Consider the following 20918-nt stretch of genomic DNA (forward strand, 5'->3'; position numbering starts at 1 on the left):
AATGAGTCATCATGGAAAACACATAGAACAGTTCCTGCCACATAAGCAGTGTTTAAAAAACCACCTCATGACTTGTGATTACTTGAAGGTTAATACATAAATAAGATCAACAGTGAACACATATCTACCTTAGATCTTGTTCATACTGATTTTCTGAAGGAAACATCTATGGTGGGAATAATAAGCTCACTTAAAAACATTCAGTGACTTTTCAATCATGAAAATGTACTCATGATTTTTCTGAAATAATAAAATTAAGCAAAAGTATATAGTTAGTAAAAAAAATTCAGAGTTGACAAAAATATCTCTATGGCAAATGAGGGCCACAAACAAGGAAAGTAAATTTAACTAACTAATCTACACTAAACAAGCCAATATACAGCAGCTGAGACCAGTAATAATTTTCCCTGGAAGTAGAGTGGGAAATCATGATGGTTTCATCTTTCAAATATCTTCCTGCATTATTTGCCTCACAGTTTGCACGGGTTGAGCATTTCCCAATGTCCTTCTTCTTCCTTATGTGTGAATATGTAACTGAGTATTTTCATCATTTTTAACTTGACATATTGAGATACATTATTTCCAGATCAAACACACTCCCAGTTCTTTCCACAAGCAACATATTCCATTTGCCAATAGGCATTTAGCTTACACAATTCAAGGTACATCAAGTGAGGATGTACAAGTAAGGATTTACCAAGAACTGTCAATGAACCAATAAAGTCTGCTGACCAGGCTCACAGAAACCACAGGGAAATATCTTACAATTATGTTTTTTAAGTAGTTAACAATGCTCTTTAAAGCAATACATGATTAAGAGCCATAATATCATTAAGAAAAGCAATGATCTTTAAGACTTGTCAGGCATGAAGAATCCCAATGTCAATCCCACCTAAGTGATTTTATTAAGAAAAATTCAGGGCCGCCTGGGTAGCTCAGTCGGTTAAGCATCCGACTTAGGCTCAGGTCATGATCTCGCGGTTCATGGGTTTGAGACCTGCATCGGGCTCTGTGTTGACAGCTTGGAGCCTGCTTCAGATTCTGTGTCTCCCTCTCTCTCTGCCCCTCCCCTGCTCATGCTCTGTCTCTAAATAAACATTAAAACAATTTTTAAAAAGAATCATTACTTGCTAGCTAAATGTTGAAGACCAAAAAAATTCATTCAAAGCCATTTCTTCTGTTAAATCAGAAATCCTTTTAAAGCATATTTAATAATAGCATTGTTTAGTTTCTAGCTAAGGCAGATGCTGTTGGTGTCCCATCCGTATTTCCATGCGTGCCAACCCAAATTTAAGTGGCTGAGATTTCTACAAGCCCTCTGCCTGCATACATGTTGGCCTGGGAACATCAGGGTATTAACGTTCCTCGTGAGCAATTGTTAACTATAAATACTCCAGCACATTTTCCCCATAGAAGGGTAACTCTGATTCATGTAATCTGTGCTAATTCTCAGAATTGTACAGAGGATTAAACTGTATCACTCAGAGTGGTAATGTTTGATAATCCATCATTTGTTAGTTCTCTCTCTTTCTCCTCTCTCTCTTTGGCTTTTCACATTTCTCTAAGCATTTCCTAGAGTCATTTTCTAAAATAAATGATTTGTCCTTGAATCCTTGCCTCAGGGACTCTTTGTGGGGAAACCCAATCTAAACTGATACTAGCAGTGGTCTTAGGAAGCAGATCCGCAGAATGGGATTGCAGAATTAAGTCACTCACCAGTCGTGTGGCAACAAAGACTCCACTAGTAACTGGCTGTACACCAGTCATAATTAGAGTCAAGAAAACTCTTCAAAGGCTGTAGCATCCACCTTGCTTGTGCTAGAACGCAAACCTGTTCTGTGGCCCTTCCAGGCACTGGGGGTCCAAGCCTATCTCCCCCACCTCACCTTCCAGCCTCTCCCAGGCTCACGTGCTCCAATCCCACGAGCTCCTTTCTGCCCCTCAGATGCACAGCCGGGCTCCCCTCTTCAGGCCCTCTGCACTGGCTGTTCCCTCCGGCCAGAATGGTCTTCCCTTAGAGTGCTTCAGACAGCCTCCTCCTCGGGCCTCAGCCTGAAGCTTGCCTCCTCGCAGAGCCCAGTTCTTTCTGCCCCAACAGAAGCAGCACCCGCTCTGCTTGGGGTCCCATCACCCACTTTCAGGGAACTTGCCGTTGTCCGAAATCCACCACATCCCTTTGTTTCTCCCCACTGGAGTGTGGGCTGTGTGGAAGCAGGGGACTTAGGATGAGGACATAATCTACTATGACTGCTGTCCATGTAATAATAAGAGGACACACCCGGGGCTACATCTACAGGGATGACTATCTATATAAACAGCAATACAGCAGCCATCTGGCAGCCAAGGAAGGACGCATCAGGAGACACTGACCCTGCCAGCACCTTGATCTCGGAGTTCCAGCCTACAGAATCATGAGAAATTACCTGGAGCTCTGGTTAACAAGGGGATTACACCTGCTTCCCTGACTACTCCCCCCACCCCCCAGGGATGCCCGTCCAGTGAAAGGAGCTGCTTTAACTTCTCCCTCCCAAGGAGTTTCAGAGACAGATCTGTTCTTCTGTGTTCAATACAAAATGATCTGACCACAAATCCCTCAGTTCCATCTCTATGAATATACCCACTTCAAATGTGAAATTCTATCCACCAGTAAACAGTCATGAAATTTCTTGCCTAAATTCTATTAATTAAAATGAGACGTGGTAACATTCATTTTGTCCTATTTTATTTGCCTCAGAGTTCAACACTCTCTAGCTATGAGTAGGAAGCTCTAATATGGTTCTTGGGAAGTGACACTTTTAAAAAAGCACATTGGTTCTCATGTTATTAAATAATACTTTGAAAATGTAACACACATAATTGTTAATACATTATTATATAACATATTACCAGTGACATTTTCCACCTAACTGGAACAAAATAACACTAAAGTTTGTATGGAACCACAAAAGACCCCAAATAGCCAGAGCAATCTTGAGCAAGAACTTGAGCCAGAGCAATCCTGAGCAAGAAAGCTAGGAATGCCACAATCCAAGATTTCAAGATGGACTAAACGCTGCAGTAATCACAACAGTATGGTACTGTCACAAAAACAGACACACAGATCAAAGGAACAAAACAGAGAACCCAAAAATAAACCCACACTTATATGGGCAATTAATCAACGACAATAGAGGCAAGAATATACAAGGGGAAAAAGAGTCTTCAACAAATGGTGCTGGAAAAAGTGGACAGCTGTGAGCAAAAGAATGAAACTGGACCACTTTCTTAACCATACACAAAAAGAAACTCAAAGTGGATTAAAAACCTTAAAGTAAGATCTGAAATAACACAACTCCTAGAAAAAAATATAGGCAGTAATCTCTTTGATATTGGCTTTAGCAACATTTTTCTAGATAGATCTCCTCAGGCAAAGGAAAGCAAAAATAAACTATTGGAACTACATTAAAGTACAAAGCTTTTGCACAACAAAGGAAACCATCAACAAAACGAAAAAAACAACCTATTGAATGGGAGAATATATTTGCAAATGACATATCCAATAAGGGGTTAATATCCAAAATACAGAACTTGTGCAACTCAAAACTTCCCCACCCCCCCAAAAAAACCCATAAAATACTAAATAACCCAATTAAATAATGGGGAGAGGACCTGAATATATTTTTCCAAAGACACAGAAATGGCCAATAGACACATGAAAAGTTGCTCAACACTACTAATCATCAGGGAATGCATATCAAACCCACAAAAAGGTATTGCCTTAGACCTGTCAAAATGGCTAGCATCAAAAAGACAAGAAATTCCAAGGGGTGGTTAGGATGGGGAGAAAAAGAAACCTTCACGCACTATTGGTAGGAATATGAATTGATGCAGCCACTGTGGAAAACAACATGGACGGTCCTCAAAAAAAAAAAAAAAAATTAAAAATAGAAATACTATATGATCCAGTAATTCTACTACTAGGTAACCCAAAGAAAACAAAACACAATTCAAAAAGATACATGCACCCCTATGTTTACTGCAGTATTAAAATAGCCAAGACATGAAAATAACCCAAAAGATAAATGTATAAAGAAAACATGAGTTAACACACACACACACACACACACACACACACACACACACACACACAATGGAATATGACTCAGTCGTAAAAAAAATAATGAAGTCTTGACATTTGTGATGACCTAGAAAGTATCATACTAAAAGAAATGTCAAATGGGAAAGAACAAATACTGTATGATTTCACTTATATGTAGAATCTAAAAAACAAAACAAATGAACAAGCAGACAAAAACCAGACTCTTAAATACAAAGAACAAACATGACTTGCCAAAAGGGAGGTGGTTGGGGGCAATGGGTAAAATAAAGTGGATTGAAAGGTACAAACTTCCAATTATAAAATAAATAGTTCACAGAGATTGAAAGTAGAGTATAGAGAATATAGGCAACAATATTGGAATAACATTATGACAGATGGTGATTATACTTATGATGAGCACTGAGTAATGTATAGAACTGTTGAATCAATACGCTGTATACCTGAAACTAATATAACATTGTATCTTAATTTTACTTCAATTAAAAAAAGCATAATACATTATGGATGTGTCCAGTGTGAAAAATGAGTATTAAAATGGATAGAAAATTGCTATCTAATTATACTATCAAGTTACTACTTATTAGAGTCACATTGGTATCAGTGGATACAGGGGTTCATTTCATGTCACCTGTTTCAGCTCCTGTGAGTGAACGAGAATAACTGTAGTGTTTTTTTCTTCATATTACTTCAATTACTTCACTCACGGGGAAAGCCTTAGACATTTGACTTTGGCATGAAAATACAGGAGAATTAGTAACAAGATAGGACAGCTCATAAGATGGTGCTAAAATATAGATCAGAAATATCTCAGCCTATCAATGATAAAACACTATGAAGTATTTAAAACCAGGGGAAGATAGAAATTGCAGAATTAGTTCAGCAAAAATGCAGTCATCTTATACTTACTGAAGCTACATTCACGAAATCGTCATCTGAGAGGGTTTCCAACATTTCGGAGACAGATGTGCGGATCAATTTAAGTGTCAACCCACTAACACTTCCACTCCTATAAAGAAATGGGTGTGTGCGTGTTAATGACCACGTATTTAAGTAACACCAGACATCCCGAGGAAAGGAGACTTTTGCACTAACTCTAGGTCACCTATATAATATTTAAATTATTTTGCCTTTAAAAATTCGTACTAATGAAAGTCACCTTTTTGATAGAGTAGAAATAAATTATAAAAAAATTTTGTCTTTCTTTCCCGTCAGCATGAGAACATATATGTTTCTAACAACAATGCTAAAAATTGTACGTCCAGGGACAGTTTTAGGAAACAAGGGATACTCATAGAACATTTACTTATTCAGGAAAAACATACTACCAGCTCTGTTATCCAAGTTAGAAGGGGTTTCATCTTTTATTTTTCTTGTCAGTACACATTCTATGATTCTAGGTGATCTCATCTAATTGTAAGACTCATCTCTAGGCAACTAACTCTTACTTCTACATGTCTAGAGCCCTGGTTTTCCCCACTTTTAGACCTCCGGCTGTTTATTAAACAACTACAAATTCTATGTTCAAAAAGGCAAATTGCACCCAGACATACTTTTTTCCTATTAATGTTCTTGGTACCAACCAGGCTGCATTTCAGTCATCCAATTTCCTCCTCTCTTTCAACCCTCCTTTTTCATTCCACTTCCATTGCCATGGAAGTGGCTTCCTCTCCATCTTCTCTCCACTCAGCCTCAAGTGCTTCTTACCAGAAGCCCCTGAGCTTGGATAACAGCCACTCTATCCAGCTTAGTCTCTTCTCCTCCCCATGCAATTCTGGCAATATACCTCTACCTAATACTGTTAATAGCTCATAGTTAACTAGTAACTACTCAACAGTCATGTAGCCCTGCATTCAAAAACTTTCACCATCTTTCTTTCTTCCATCTGCTCAAAAGAGTTCCCCCAGATGTTCTCACCTAGGCCACTTTGCTCATGTCAATTGTTTTACTAGAAATTCCATTCTCTTTCCTCTCCTCTCCGATGCCTACCTTATGAAATCTTACCCCTAAACATTCTAATTTTATCTCCACAATGAAGTCTTCCCTGACACTTTAAATCAAAGTGTTCTTTCCTATGGACTTCTAGTGCTGTGTCATACTTTGTATCTATTACTTTCTACAATTATTTTAGTTACTTGGGAATAGGGTTTAGTTTCACTAATACACTTGAAGTATCTTTGAGAGACACCTTCATCATATTTGTCTCTATATTATCACATTATATACAGGAGACCTTCCATACCTGTCTGTTGAAATAGTCCTTAAAAATGGTATTTCAACTTCATATGTATTTTTAATTTTGGGATATGCATGTAGGTTCTAAATATTTTAATATGAAAAATTATTTCTGAAGATTATCATATATCCAATAAGATTAAAATATATTGAATTAGCATTTAGATTTATACTTAGGAAGAATATCAGGATTACTATATGATATAAACTGTATAATAATTAAAATAAGTTCTGATTTAAATATATCATAAGAAATGAAATGAGAATTGACATGTTAGTTACATTTACTAAATTCATTATACCTTCTCTTTCTCAGGATAGGTGATAGGGTTTTAACTTGTTTACTTCAGATCATTTTTTAAATGGTTTTAAAATGTTGATACTAGCTTGTAATACGCATTTAGATGCCTACAAAACCTTGGATTCTTTTTTTTCCAGTGTGGCAAAGAACATAAGAAGATACAACTTTTACTCAAGGAAAAAAAGCATTTTATACCTCATGTTTTTAATTTCTTGGCATTGCCCTTAAAAACTAACTATTTGGGGCACCTAAGTGGCTCAGTTGGTTAAGCATCCAACTCTTGGTTTCTGCTCAGGCCACAATTTCACAGTTCATGGGGTCAAGCCCTGTGACAGGCTCCGTGCTGTCAGTGTGGATTCTCTTGGGGTACTCTCTCTCCCGCTTTCTCTGCTCCCCCCGCTCCACTTCAAAATAAATAAACTTAAAAACAATAAAAATTTTCAACGTTCCACAATTTTATCTTAAATCTTATTAGAAGATTATACACACAAAGCCTTTAACTTGAAGCAGTGAAAAAAAATAAATAAAATGATCAATATAAACACTCCTGGAATTCTTTCCTGTATATCAGCATTCCCCTTGAAAAAGTCACAGTATTGGTGGTTAATACATTTAATATTTATCTATTTTGTGTCCAAATCCTTACAAGTTATTTGAATTATTAATGACTAAGTGTCAACTAAATGGTTCTATTTTGTGTGTGTGTGTGTGTGTGTGTGTGTGTGTAGCAGGAACTGCTAAGTTTTAGCGACCACATACTTTAAAACTTTTTAAGATACAACACAAAAAATTGGAAGCAAATGAATAATTTTTCAAAAAGCTCAGGCTTGAGGACTATGCCATAATTTTCAATTCCAATATAGATGCTCCCTATTTTCAATAGGAGAATATTTATTTGTTACTGTCTTAATGTGGCTTCTTTGGATATAAAAGTCATCCTAATTGTTCTTCATCATTTTTTTGACCCAACCCATTTCTCAGTACCAACATGCTACTGTTATCTACAGATCCTCCCTATATTTTCAGTATATAAATATAAAATGGTTCACTACTCACACATCAACCAGAATAAGCATGTCTTTAGGTGATGCAGCTCCTTGGATGTACCTGAAACAAATACCATAGGAATATTTTCTTCTCTTGAAAAATATTAAATATTAATATGCTTTGATTTGATATTTACTGATTTCTTAGTTGTGCTGGTTTCCAAGCAAGGCCCTACTTCCATTCTATCTGAGTAGACAATGTGCTTCCATTCACAATTCTACAATGTCGACTTTATAAAAGCTATATTTAACATAATAGAGATGTCAGAAGCATTATATTTAAAGTATGTTTTACAGACAGAACAAAAGATAAAGTGATGCATTCTAATATCAGAAACAAAAGAAATAAACTCTTGGATGTGAAAAAACATCTATCTATCTATCTATACCTCCTAAATTCCATTTTGTTGGCCATGAGTTTGAAAACTCACTCTAAGGAATAAGGTTACATCTTATTTTCAATGCAAAAAATAAACACAGAAATAGCTAAGTGTTCTAGGAATACAAAAGAACCAACTATCAACAGAAAATAAATACAAAGTAATTCAAGACAGAGTAACATATAATACCATTACCAAGAATTTCAAGTGGTGGCTCTCAAATTTTACAGTGTCTAAGAATCACCTGGAGAGCTAGTTCAAAATGCTGATTCTCACAATGAACCTGAGCCCTACAAATTCACAAGGTCTGCATATTAAAGCAAGTCTAGGAGAGATCTACTCAAAGAGTTCAGTGACTGCAGAGGAATTAACTTAACTGCAAGCAGATGATGTCCAAAGATTATGCTGTCTGGCCCCAGAATGATGAGGAAGGAGAAGGGGACCTGACTTACCAAATAGGAACAGCTGAACCTAGACTCAACTTTTTAGTTACCTCTAAGGCCTCTATGCCCATGACTAAATGTAACTTCTCAGAAGCCTGCTGAAAAACCTGCCAATTCGTTTTCAGAGAACATCCAACATTCAAGACTATGTGTTCATGAAACAGTTTATAACATGTACTCCAGTCTGTTTCTCTGCAAGAAGGTAAAGGGAGCAGGTCTGCCAGGATATTCCAAAGAAAGGCAAATCTATTTCATGTCTAGCATTTTAAACAGTCCTGGCATGCTTCTCATGGGAAGTTGAGAAAACAGGATATCGTCTGCCTTTTCAGGTTGGCACCTTGCTTCTAAGTCTCCCCACAAAACAACAGGTTCCTGAACCCACTCTGTGTGAGGTCATAGTCTCGGCTTCCCTTCAACAACCCATAGATCCACAGCCACCACACCTGGAGAAATATTAACAGGAATATTCTATGGATTAATGATAATATCTGGTACTATTACAAATGGCAGGCCTTCATGTAAATTGCTACTGGGATGTTTAACAGGACATTTTAAAAGTCTTAAATGAATTTCTTTGAATCAACCATTGTGCATCTTGGAATTTGTTTAAATGCTAGAAAGAAGTTAGCAATAATCTAAATAACCAATAATAGAGGGTTTTTAACAATGTTAAACATGTCTCTTATGTGTAAGCACTTATAGGTATTGATACGAAAGAGTAGATTACGATGCAATTTATTGTATAAAATGTGAACTCACAAAAAAAGATATGTCCACACATTAAATAACACTTTTAAAAAATAGAAATAAAATGCACAAGTTTAATAGTTGTTTCCCAGGGAATGCAATTATGAGTTATTGGGTATTTTTTGAGATACACGTTAGGAGAATGAGTTGCTTTAGTGAGGAACAAAAAAGGCTTCCTTTTGTGAAAATGAAACCTAAGCTATGTGACCATAACTAGGGGCAGCTTTTACCTTGGGACCAGTTCTCATTAGTTCACTGCCAGAGGCAATCTACCTTCTACTCTATCTAGACACTTCGTTAGAGCTCTACTCCAAGTAAGCTGAGTGCTTTTCAATAGAAAATCCCCACCAGCTAAAAGAGATTTAGAGACGACATTGAATGTAAAACTTAAAACTAGTCCACTTGAAATCATTTAAACACTTTTCATTATTGTTGCTCATTTGAACTCATCTTCATTGAGCTTTCACTGTATTTACTTATTAGACGAGGAAAAAAAAATACACCAGAGCTCTGTAAAACAATTAGACAATATTCATTCATTTTAAAATGGAAAGATTCAACTTTTTCACATGCAACCTTCTTTTGTCTAGGTCATCTTTCCATGGCTACCTAAAAATCCTTACCATGGTCTTCTGCGTACATCATAAAGATCAATCTTGTTTGGAGTTCTACTGTTATCAACCCATGGAGAAGCTAAAAGAGAGAAATTAAATTAAAAATAGAAAAATTAAATCAAAATATTAGCTATCATCTAAAAGATATTTTGAAAAGTCGCAAAACACCTTTCACACTGTCCACTCTTAAATGTTATGAGCAACGTTAAAATGAGAGATACAATCCTTATGCCCTTAATCTTTTTTAAAATGGAAAACAACACAGCAATATTAAAGTTAACATGTCAATTTTCCTTTTTCACAGTATTTCACAAATAACTTGTAGACAAAGGGATTTCCTGGATGTAACTTACATGTTTACCATGTGTCCAGAGGTTATACATTTTATTTCTCCTCTACTAACACAAAAATTTACCTTAAAAGAAAAATTATTTGCCACAGATGGAACTGTACTTCCAATTATTTGATCTTTATATTTTCATTCAATGCTATATATCTTGATCTATAACAGATAGTTGTTTTCCTGGATTGTTATTTATATAATAGCATAATTTTTTAAATATATTTTTTGATGTTTATTTTATTTTTGAGAGAGAGAGAGAGAGAGAGAGAGAGAGAGTGAGCAAACATGAGCGGGACAGAGGCAGAGATAGGGGGAGACACAAAATCTGAAGGTTCCAGGCTCTAAGCTGTCAGCACAAAGCCCAACACGGAGTTCGAACTCACAAGATCATGACCTGGATTGAAGTCGGACACTTAACCAACTGAGCCACCCAGGCACCCCAAGAGCATAAATTTTTAACCTTATTACTCACATATTTGATAATGGCCAGAATGTTTGAGATTATAATTAAAAGGTTAAATGAGAATTAAAATAAATCCATGAAAAACTATTTTCCTTAAATTTATTTGATTGATTCAGGTAAAATTCAAGAATCTTCTGCTAGTTTCGGAGACTTTACCATTTTGCAGCTGTCAGAAGAAAAAGAAACATTGTCTAACTGCATTGATTTTTTACCTATAATTAATTTACACTTACTCTAAGTCTGTACTTTAATTAAACTTAAATGCTTTACACACACACACAACTTAGACCTAATGGAGAATAATAAACGCTAATAAATCAGATCACAATTTTATGCTGAAGAGGTCCTCTCCTTGAACACATGACTCTTATGAAAATTTCTATTGTACATGACTTATGCCCTCGAATCTATTTTGCCCTCATCTTTATTTAAAACTATGGAAATTATGACAAACTTGACTGTGAATCAGGTTTATTAGCCAAACAAGATAATATGGCCAATCAGGATATGTCAAAAAAAAACAAAACAAGACAAACAAAAAAACAAAAAACATACTTCTGAGTCTCTCCTTGACTAAGAAATTTCTTTCTCCTGGGCGACTATATTAGAAAATGACTTCTATCAATCAGTTTAAATATAGCACTACTCTAACAACCATTTACAATGTAGTCAATGCAACTGAAATGATAAGTTTACTTTCATTCCTGCAATCTGCACTTGCAAAAACTTAAAGCCACTGAGATCACATTTCACTTTGTTTTTCTTTTTGTGGTAGCACTGGAATAAAGCAATAAGCATGCTGGGAGACATGCCAGTTCATTTTCAAGTATTCCTCTATAATATGTGACTCCCCAAGCTGAGGGTCATCGTGGTAACTACAAATTTAAATGAATGATATCCTTTCAGTACAATGCTGTGCTGGTTACACATTTATTGCCTCTCAGATTTAAATTCACCCATTTATCTTACTCTATAAAACCGGATCTGGGCTCTTTAAATATTTTTCTTTTATCAATGAACTCAATTTTAAGCTTTGTCAGCAGAAGATGAAAGAGAGACACTCAATGAGAAATGGGATTTTGCTTCCTGCTGATTTGTTTCCTCAAAGGCTCTTGGGACCTATGAAGCTCTCCTGATTTCTGGCTCCTGCATGTTCTCCAGCAAACAAGTGGCCAGCAGCACCCCCTGACGATTTCTGTAGTGGAGTGCCTTCGATGACACATTTAGAACCATACAGGGTGAATTATCAGCAAACCATTCCGGCGTGACACTGTAGCAACTTTTCGGTCATTTGGTGGGTGGTGACTATGTCTTCTATAAGAAGATCTGGATCTCGGTCCAGAGGCACCTGAGACTGAGGTTGCTTCCTTGGGCTCTCTATCTCAAATCTAGGGGTAGCTGTTCTTACATAATACATTAAGTAATACTATACCGGTATTCCTGTATTATTCAGAGTAATCTCTACTTCTAGCTAATCCCCTATGACTCCAATCCCTGTTACAATTCTTTAAAAATAAATAAATAAATAAATAAATAAATAAATAAATAACTTAAAAAAAAAAACTAACTTTCCCATTCAAAATACTGTTTTCTCTCTCCTGATTGGATTCTGCCTGTTACAAATGATTCGGTGAGAAAACAGAAGTGAGAAAGGGCCACAACAACCACCATGAGTTGGAAGTGGTTAAATAATGAATTTGATAAGTGACTTAATGAAACGGTATTTGAAAGTCAGGTATAACTTCGACTTCTGAATTCTTTGCCAATGACATCTAGAATTTCTGCTTTCACTGTAACTGCTAATTGAAATTAACTGTGATATGTAGTACAATGCTCCATAAAATTGAGATTTTTCTTTAAAGACAGATAAAAGGTTTGCAATTTACAGTATGAGCCAGCCCATTACATTTTAATATGGTCTATATTTAAAAATATTAATAGTATTCTCTTACAAGTCTTCTGAGATATTTACTATTAGGAAATAACCCTTTATTATACCAAATTAGGATATTTATATTATGGTAAAATTAAGCATCGTGCTTTGTTCTGTGATATTACTAATTAATTCGTTGTAAAATCCATTGTGGCATTTAAGTGGTACATTATTTATAGAGGCTTAGAATTATGGAAGGTCAAATAGTAAAAAGGATAATAACCATATACTGAAATTCCCGGAAATAATCAGTTTCTTAATGATGCATAATGAAAGCCACCTGTTTTGAGAGGAAATTGGAGCTTCTAAAGCCCCTGTAAAAAGCACAATGGTATTCATTTTAGATGTCTCTCTTGCTTTCCACTAAAATTTTGGGAAGACAGGAGAAAGGAGTCGAGTCCAAAAAGGGGACATTTTCCTGAATGTCATCATTAATGGTGTTAATAGCCACTCATGAGAATGTTTTCTCCAATCAAAAATGAACTAGGGGATGTCTTTGACAAATCTACTAGACTACAATTCCATTTCACATGATATTTAGAGTGTGTTATGCTGGTTACTGAATCACTGATTTTAAAGGTATTTAAGCATACAATTACTCAGAATACTGAAATAAGTCTTAGAGAAATATTCCTGAGAAAGTAGAGCCAGTTTCTAGTTAATATACTCCAAAAATAATATGAGAGTGTGGTTTTTCATTTCAGCTGCTAGGAAATAATATAGCCCATAATGATGAATTGAGGGCTAATTCTCTTGGTAGATACACCATTTCAAATGATAGCTAATTGGATTTCCAATTAACAAGTTCAGATGCATTTTTCCAATTCTAACAGATGTCACATTTTCGATCACATGAAATGAAAAAAGTAAACTTCACATACTCAAAAATACCTTTAAACCCACCCTGGTCCTACTGGCTGGATCTAGTTGGTATTATGTGGATCATTATTTTAAGCTTGCCTTAATCACCTTTTATGGATTACTCGCAATGGCTCTAACTTGTAAACTATGATAACAAATTTGGACTGTTTTTAAGCCAGAATTAATTCAGCAAGAGGGAGCTGTGTAGCTCGCAAAATTTCCAAGAATCTGAATGTTGCTGCCCAAATACTACTGTCTTAGAGGGAATCTCCACATTCCCTAATTCATATCATGGCTCTCACATCAAAATCCAGGATGAGTCTCATTAGCAGAGTGAGGGTTACTGACCCACACAGAGATGCCAGAGAATCGAGAAAGGCAAATAGCTGGCCTTTCCAGATTCTGAGTTATGAGACGTGCTCTGCTCTCCAGTAAAACTTATAATCTAGGAAATACCCAAAACATGGAAAAAGGATCCTCTCTCAGTTACGGTAACACAAAATAACTTAATGAACATTTCAAATCTTCTGCTTATCGGCGCAGTTTATTTCCACTCACATAACAGTCTAAGTAAAATATTACTAGCCTCAGAGGCAGAGATTCCACTTCAAGATGGTATTCAATGACCTATAGCTGGGGATGCTTTTGCCTTCTTGAGCACTTGGGTTTCCAAGTCACTTAGGAAGCGTGGAGAAGTCATGCTCAAGTCACAATCTCAGGCTGTGACTTTCACTCATGTACTGCTGGTGCCGCATAGATACAGAGGAGGTCTGACAAGTAGACTCTCTGGGTAGGCACCCATTTCCAAAAGCAAAATTTCACAATGCAACGCAGGTACCTAACTCTGGTAGGTGGCTGGGGGCCTTGGCCTTTGGTACAGATGGATGACTAAATCAGGAGTAACATCAAATTTTCTGTTTTCAGCAATGTTTCAAGTAAGCCACCTTTAAAATGAGACACAGGAGGAAGGGCTAAATTCAGAACCCCGTAAATACATAAAAGATGTTGGACTTAAGAACAATTTCCAGACTAAACCTTAGAACTGGGATTGTTTGTACAAGAAACTCACCGGAATAAAGTGAGTAGAAAACAATTCCATGTTGTTTTTGAGGTTGTTTTTTTTACCAAGGAAATCACAAGCCCAGTCTGCACAAATGTGGTCACTGTTGTGAAGCTGAAAAGTGATTTTGGGGCTCTAAACCTGCTGCGTAAACAAGATAGGAAAGCTGTTTAGCCCCAGGCACATCCTTCTTCAGATGTGGCAGAGACGGTTATAGACAGAAGGGTTCCTCCCACAGAATACTACCAGGAGCAAGCAGCTGAGTTAACCAAAAATTTCTCTTTATCCAAGAGTAAGCAATCTTTGTTTCTTACTTGAGTAACTGTAATACATACATACCACAGAGCTGTGAGTGCTCTGTATTTTCTATCTTTCTTCAAATGGCAATTTTTATTCTGGTCATCCAGGAGACAGTATCATTACATTTAAGAAACGTGGGTAATAATGGCAATAGGGGAGAGAAAGTAACTGGTATTCTGCTGTATGACAGTTAAATTAGGAAAAGTCCCATCCACGTGATGGAGAGAACTGCACATTATCAGAGATCGTGGATTTTTATCTGGATTTACTAACTTGTTGGGTGGGACTGGATCATGTTCTACACAAAGATGGTGAGTGCGTGCTATGTGTGGGGAAAAAAATGTGTGCACAGATACTCGGATTACCCGAGGAACAGCCTGTGACAGGACGTTACGACACTTGTTTTTTTTCTCCATTCTCCTAGTAACAGTACCCCCTAAGTTTTAGGCGATTACCTACTAGAGACTGTATTTCTCAGTCTCTATTGCCACAATGGGGCCAAGTGATGAAATTCAACAGCATGTGAGCAGTGATTGATGTACAACATTTTGGTCACGCTGTTTGTCTTCCACTAAATTTTCCCTTTTTCATCTGAACCGTGACTATGGTCCTGTTGGTCCAGTTAGGGTCATACAGATGAGGACAATAACTGAAGGAATGGCACACAGATGGAACCACAGTTGCTGAAGACCTCACGGACCCCTAGGGTTGATTAGGGTAACTTAACCAACTAATCTACCTATTGGGTAAGAGTTTTACCTGAGAGAAATATGTATAATCTCTGTCATGTTAGCCATTGTTTACGTAACTGAATCAATCATGTGACCGGTTGGAACTTTTCCTGGTTACACAGACCTGAGTCAAGTTTTTGTTTTATTTTTAAGAGTATTTATTGATTTATTTATTTAGAGAGATAGGGAGAGAGAGAGAGGTATTGATTGATTCCCAAGCATCCTCCGTGCTGACAGTGCAGACCGTGAACTGAATGAGCCACCCAGGTGCCCCAGACCTGAGTCAAGCTTTAAAGCCCGGAGAACATATGGGAAGTAAAAGCTTCATAGAGTGTTTGAAACTTGCACTGTTTGTTTTTACATTCCTCTATCTTCTTAGGAGAGCATCATTTTGCCTTTGGGGACACTGCTTATAGCTTTATAATATTTATATTACTAGAATCCAGTTAATTTTGGTTTTATCATTCATCTATTAATGCTGTATTTTGGGGTACGCATGTTTTTGAAAAGTGACTGGTCCCCAGTCAGTGGTCATGCCCAGATGAAGTTTTCAAATGCTGAATGACTGAAGCTTTAAGGCAAAGAGCCACCATGGGGAAGGACAGGCAGAAAGTAAGACTAGAAAGTAATCACTCTAATTGAGTCAACACTCAGAGGAAGAGTTCATCCTCTTCTCTTCTCTTTACAATAGCCTTGGCTGATTGGAAACAGCCTAATGTAGAACTTCACAAATGAGTTTTGCAGCTAGTCTACCTAGATTTTTCACTGGCTAAAGTACTTAACCTGTTGTCAATAAAATGAGAATAATAATTCCTATTTCCCACTTCCAAGGGTTAGAGTTAAGATTCAATGATATACACACACCAACACTTAGAATTGAGTTGGCATGTAATAAGCAATCCATTGTGGATATCAGAAAAACAGTATCACTGAGTCCCTGGATGTGCTTATTATAGAATGATTTTTAAAATAGATTATTATAGCGGTGCCTGGGTGGCTCAGCTGGTTGAGTGTTTGACTTGTGATTTCAGTTCAGATCATGATCTCAAGGGTCATGGGATTGAGCTCAGCGTGGAGCCTACTTGAGATTCTCTCTCTCTCTCTCTCTCTCTCTCTCTCTCTCTCTCTCTCTGCACCTCTCCCTGCTCTCACTCTCTACTAAAAAAAAAAATAACGAACAATCTCTTTTAAAAAATAAAATAGATTATTTTAAGATGTGCTTAGATTTTAACTGCTTACAAACACATTCCTAGGACTACAGCTCGAAATGTCATACCATTTCCCCATCCTACTCCCTCCGCAATGATGCAGGCTGCTGTCAATAAAATTTCCTGGGAATCTAAAAACTGACTACCTGAGGTCACCCCAGAAACCCTTTATAGAACACTGGCTTAGGTTAAGAGAGTAGGGTGAGAAAGGTGTACAGGCAGGGGCCTGGATAATTGCAACACTATGCTTCTTGGCACTTTCCATCTGTCTTTTGTCTTTGTTTCATTTTATTTAGAAACTCAAGTCTCTTAAGTTCTATTCTGACACTTGTTTTTCAGTCCTAGTACCTGTCCTCTCAACCTGTTTATCCAGCTTAATTTCACAAATACTATTCATGATACACAAGGCTCAGTGTTAGATGATGTGGGGAGTATACACCTACCCACACAGCCATCTCTATTACTGGCACCGCAATACCTTTTAAAACATATGCAAAATAAATTCCGAAGTAAGATAAAATTTAATAGCTTTAATAATATAGACAAAAACCAAGTTCTCTGAGAGAACAAAGTAAAGAAAGATGGCTTTTGGGAAAGCCTTCATGCGAAAGGTGGTGCTTATATTCTGTTTTAAATGATTGATAAGACGCAAATGACCAGAGATGAAGGTCTAGCATCAAAGCCCAAAGAGAATGAAGAGGTAGACTGTAGAAACTAAAATAAAAATTAAACACACAAAAGGAGAAAAAAGGGCAACCTAACAGTGCATGATCAAGACTCAACTGCATAGTAAGTAAAACTGGAGACGGAGATTGGGTTAGCGTCTTTGAATGATCCAGATAACTTGCTGAAAAACTTATCAGCTATCTCTTTGCAATACATTTTAATTTAACATGTTTATAACTTTCTCTCTCACCTGTGAGGTCCTCCAGAGCAAAATCCACTGTTGTTAGTGTGAATTCTTAGGATACCTTGTTTCTTCAGAAACAGGACTCCTGCTTGTTCTCACCACGTTTTCCCCTTCCAACCCATACTTGACTGTATTGACTCATTAATGAAACAGTTTAGGATTTTAATTTAGTTTCTGAGCAATGAGACTTGACGTTCAGATGGTATCACTATTTTGGCTTCAGTGTGCCTTTGATGTCACCACGGTAATATGCCCAGGACATTTCTCTCACTTAGAGACAGCCAGCAGTAGCTCACATACAGATACAATGTATTATAGCCAAGGATAAGTCACTGCAGTTTTAAAATAAAAGCACTTATTACAAAGTGATTTTTGCTGGTAATTCTACAGATGCCAGGTAACCTACATAAAACATTTTCATTTAACATAAAGGACTATTTGTCAGCAGGAGCAGCAGAGAGCAAGGACAAATCAAGAGGTGGAAGTGGAATATTCAAGAAAGTAAATGGTACACAAAGACTTAATCATTTAGCTGTCCCAACAGTAGTTATTAGCTATAGCTCAGCAATTCGCTCGAAAACAGTAAGTTCTATCGAGAAAAACATCAGGATTTACTGGAAAATGATTTCAGATATGTACTACATACAGAAAAATGTGAACTTGGATGGAGAAAAAGTTTCCCATTTTGTAAGCTTAGCAAATCCAATTGGGTAATATTGATATATTTATAAAATAAAAAAAATAAATTGTGATTCTACAAGAACAAGTTGCCTGTTTATGTAAATCAAAAATCAATGTTGGTGATTTATTTTAAGCTTTTTTTTTAATTTCGTACACCTAAAAGAAGTGCTTAAAAAAGTATGTGAATTTTTGACAAATATGTTAGTTTTTCTCAATAAAATAGAGTGAACATAAAATGAATTACGTAGCAAAGATGTTTCTATGTGTATGAAAATGGAAGGCATAAGGTATAGGAATTTAAAAGAAAAAGGAACAGAATGAGAGAGATCTTTTAGAAGTTAAACAGAACTGAACTTTTTAGCAATACTTATTCACACATTTCATATGTAGTGTTGTCCACATCCAATCAGTCTCCATTTTCATATTAGCATCCTATTTAACCACTCTTTCCTGTCAACAATAAAACAAATCACTTAATGAATTTAAGCATGACTGCATCCATAGGTGATTACAAAGCGAAAAAGTATTACAACCCATATCTGTGAAAAATAAGACAGTTTTAGTTACGAGATGAGGTTGTACAAAAGGCAACAAAAATAAGGTTACTGAATCATCTCTATAAATGAGGGTCATTTGAGAATTTCAAAATAGTATTTTTTTTAAGTTTATTTTTATTCATTTTGAGAGAGAGCAGGGAGCATGAGCAGGGGAGGAGCAGAGAGAGAGAGAGAGAGAGAGAGAGAGAGAGAGAGAGAGAGAGAGAGAATCCAAAGCAGGCTCTGAGCGGTTAGCTGTCAGCAAGGACACAGGCCTTGATCTCATGAAACTGAGATCATGACCTGAGCTGAAATCAAGAGTTGGACCCTTAAAAGACTAAGCCACCTAGGTGCCCCAAGAATTTCACCATATTAGTGTGTGTGTGTGCACACCTCTATCTTACTGTTCTAAATCAAACTTACCACTGTACTCCCCAAATAAAAATACTTGTGGTATTTTATTTCAGCACCCTGTGCCAACGTTCTCACCTCCACTCAAACTAAAAATTATAGTCAACTTACACCTTATGTTCACCACTAAACTCATTTATTCTTTTTTATTGACATATAATTCAGAGACAACAATGTGGCAATTTGATACACTTGTATGATGGTGTTATGCTAAGTGAAAAAATTCATACAAAGAAAGACAAATGCTATATGATCTCATTTATATGTGAAGAAGCCAAGCTCACAGAGAGAACTGCCAGAGGCTTGGGAGGGGGGAGTGGCAGGAAAAATGGGGAGATGTTGGTCAAAGGGTCAAATTTCCAATAAGAAGATGAAGAAATTCTGGGGATCTAATGTACAAAATGATGATTATAGATAATAATATTATATACTTGGAAGTCACTAAGAAACTGCATCTTCAATGTTCTCACCACAAAAAACTAAGTGTTTCTCCTTCCGATCAGAATAAACACTGCTTTACCCATAGTATTCCACTGCTCACAATGTCTCTGCTATTTTCCCACACATTAAATCCCAGACAAACTATTCTGACATTCAGGGCCACATAATTTGCCATTAATAAACCTTTTGATTTAATATCATTCTTCTTCTGTGACAAACTATTAGATTAACTAGACTTGCTAGCCTCTGACAACACTTGTTCATTTCCTTGTTTTTCACTTTGTGTCTTTTTTCCTTCTAATTAGCCTTTGCCTTGTCTTCTTCAACTTGATTTTTCAGTCCGTAGTTCATAAACCAAACCTAGTCCATAACTCTAGTCAATAATTACCTTGTCTTTTTCCGAACTCCTACAGGCAATCTATTGTTACAGCTGCTCTAATTTATTTGGCATTTAATCATTTAATGATTTGTATTGTAATCGAAATTTCAAGATGTATAAATTTTGGCTTCCTAGTTGAATTAAAACTTCCTACAGATCAGAAACGACTCAGTCTTTTAAAACACACATTTGCAAAGAGTAACCGCATCAGAAATGTTTTTGTCCCCAGTACCTTTTCCTTTCTTACCTTGTACAGCTTCTGCTTTTTAGCTGCCTACATGACCATCTTGAAGGTAAGTGTATCCATGAGACCACTGAATTCTGGCCAACGTCCCACAAGGGGAAAGGTTCTATGTAAAGTTCAGCAAATACAACTAAAAAGAGGGAGGGGGCACCTGGGTGGCTCAGTTAGTTAAGTGTCCAGCTCTTGATTTTGTCTCAGGTCATGATCACACAGTATGTGAGTTTGAGCCCTGAATGGGACCTCTGTGCTGACAGTGTAGAGCCTGCTTGGGGGATTCTCTCTCTCTTAAAAAAAAAAAAAAAAAAAAAAAAAAAAAAAAAAAAAAAGAAAGAAAGAAAGAAAGAGAAAAAGGAAGAAAGAAAACATTAAACATTGTCCCTTAAAAAAGTGCACAATTAACACTGGTGGGCCTGAGGCTGAGGCCGTATTCCGATGACAGAGAATTAAAACAGGAATGTGGACCCCTTATTTGTGAAGCTTCCCTATCAGCCCCCATCTATACAACTGATTGATACTCTCTGACTTAAGTAAAAAAAAACTTCCATAGTGTAAAAT

General features: G+C 36.6%; 1 protein-coding gene across 11 annotated transcripts in view; it reads right to left on the bottom strand.

Moving 5' to 3' along the window:
* Nucleotides 1-20918, bottom strand: part of CACNA2D1 (calcium voltage-gated channel auxiliary subunit alpha2delta 1) — a 496257-nt gene that overhangs the window by 111265 nt on the left and 364074 nt on the right. For all 11 annotated transcript variants that reach the window (XR_006298483.1, XM_043588719.1, XM_043588713.1 and 8 more), the window contains 3 exons: nt 9872-9941; nt 7689-7739; nt 5006-5105 (listed from right to left, as the gene is read on the bottom strand). Coding sequence is in view for 10 of the 11 variants with exons in the window: in XM_043588719.1 (XP_043444654.1) it covers nt 5006-5105; nt 7689-7739; nt 9872-9941 (221 nt within the window). In the remaining variant the exon portion in view is untranslated. The remainder of the gene's footprint in view (nt 1-5005; nt 5106-7688; nt 7740-9871; nt 9942-20918) is intronic.

Source organism: Prionailurus bengalensis, chromosome A2 (assembly GCF_016509475.1).
Source record: "Prionailurus bengalensis isolate Pbe53 chromosome A2, Fcat_Pben_1.1_paternal_pri, whole genome shotgun sequence".
NCBI classification, from domain to species: Eukaryota; Metazoa; Chordata; class Mammalia; order Carnivora; family Felidae; genus Prionailurus; species Prionailurus bengalensis.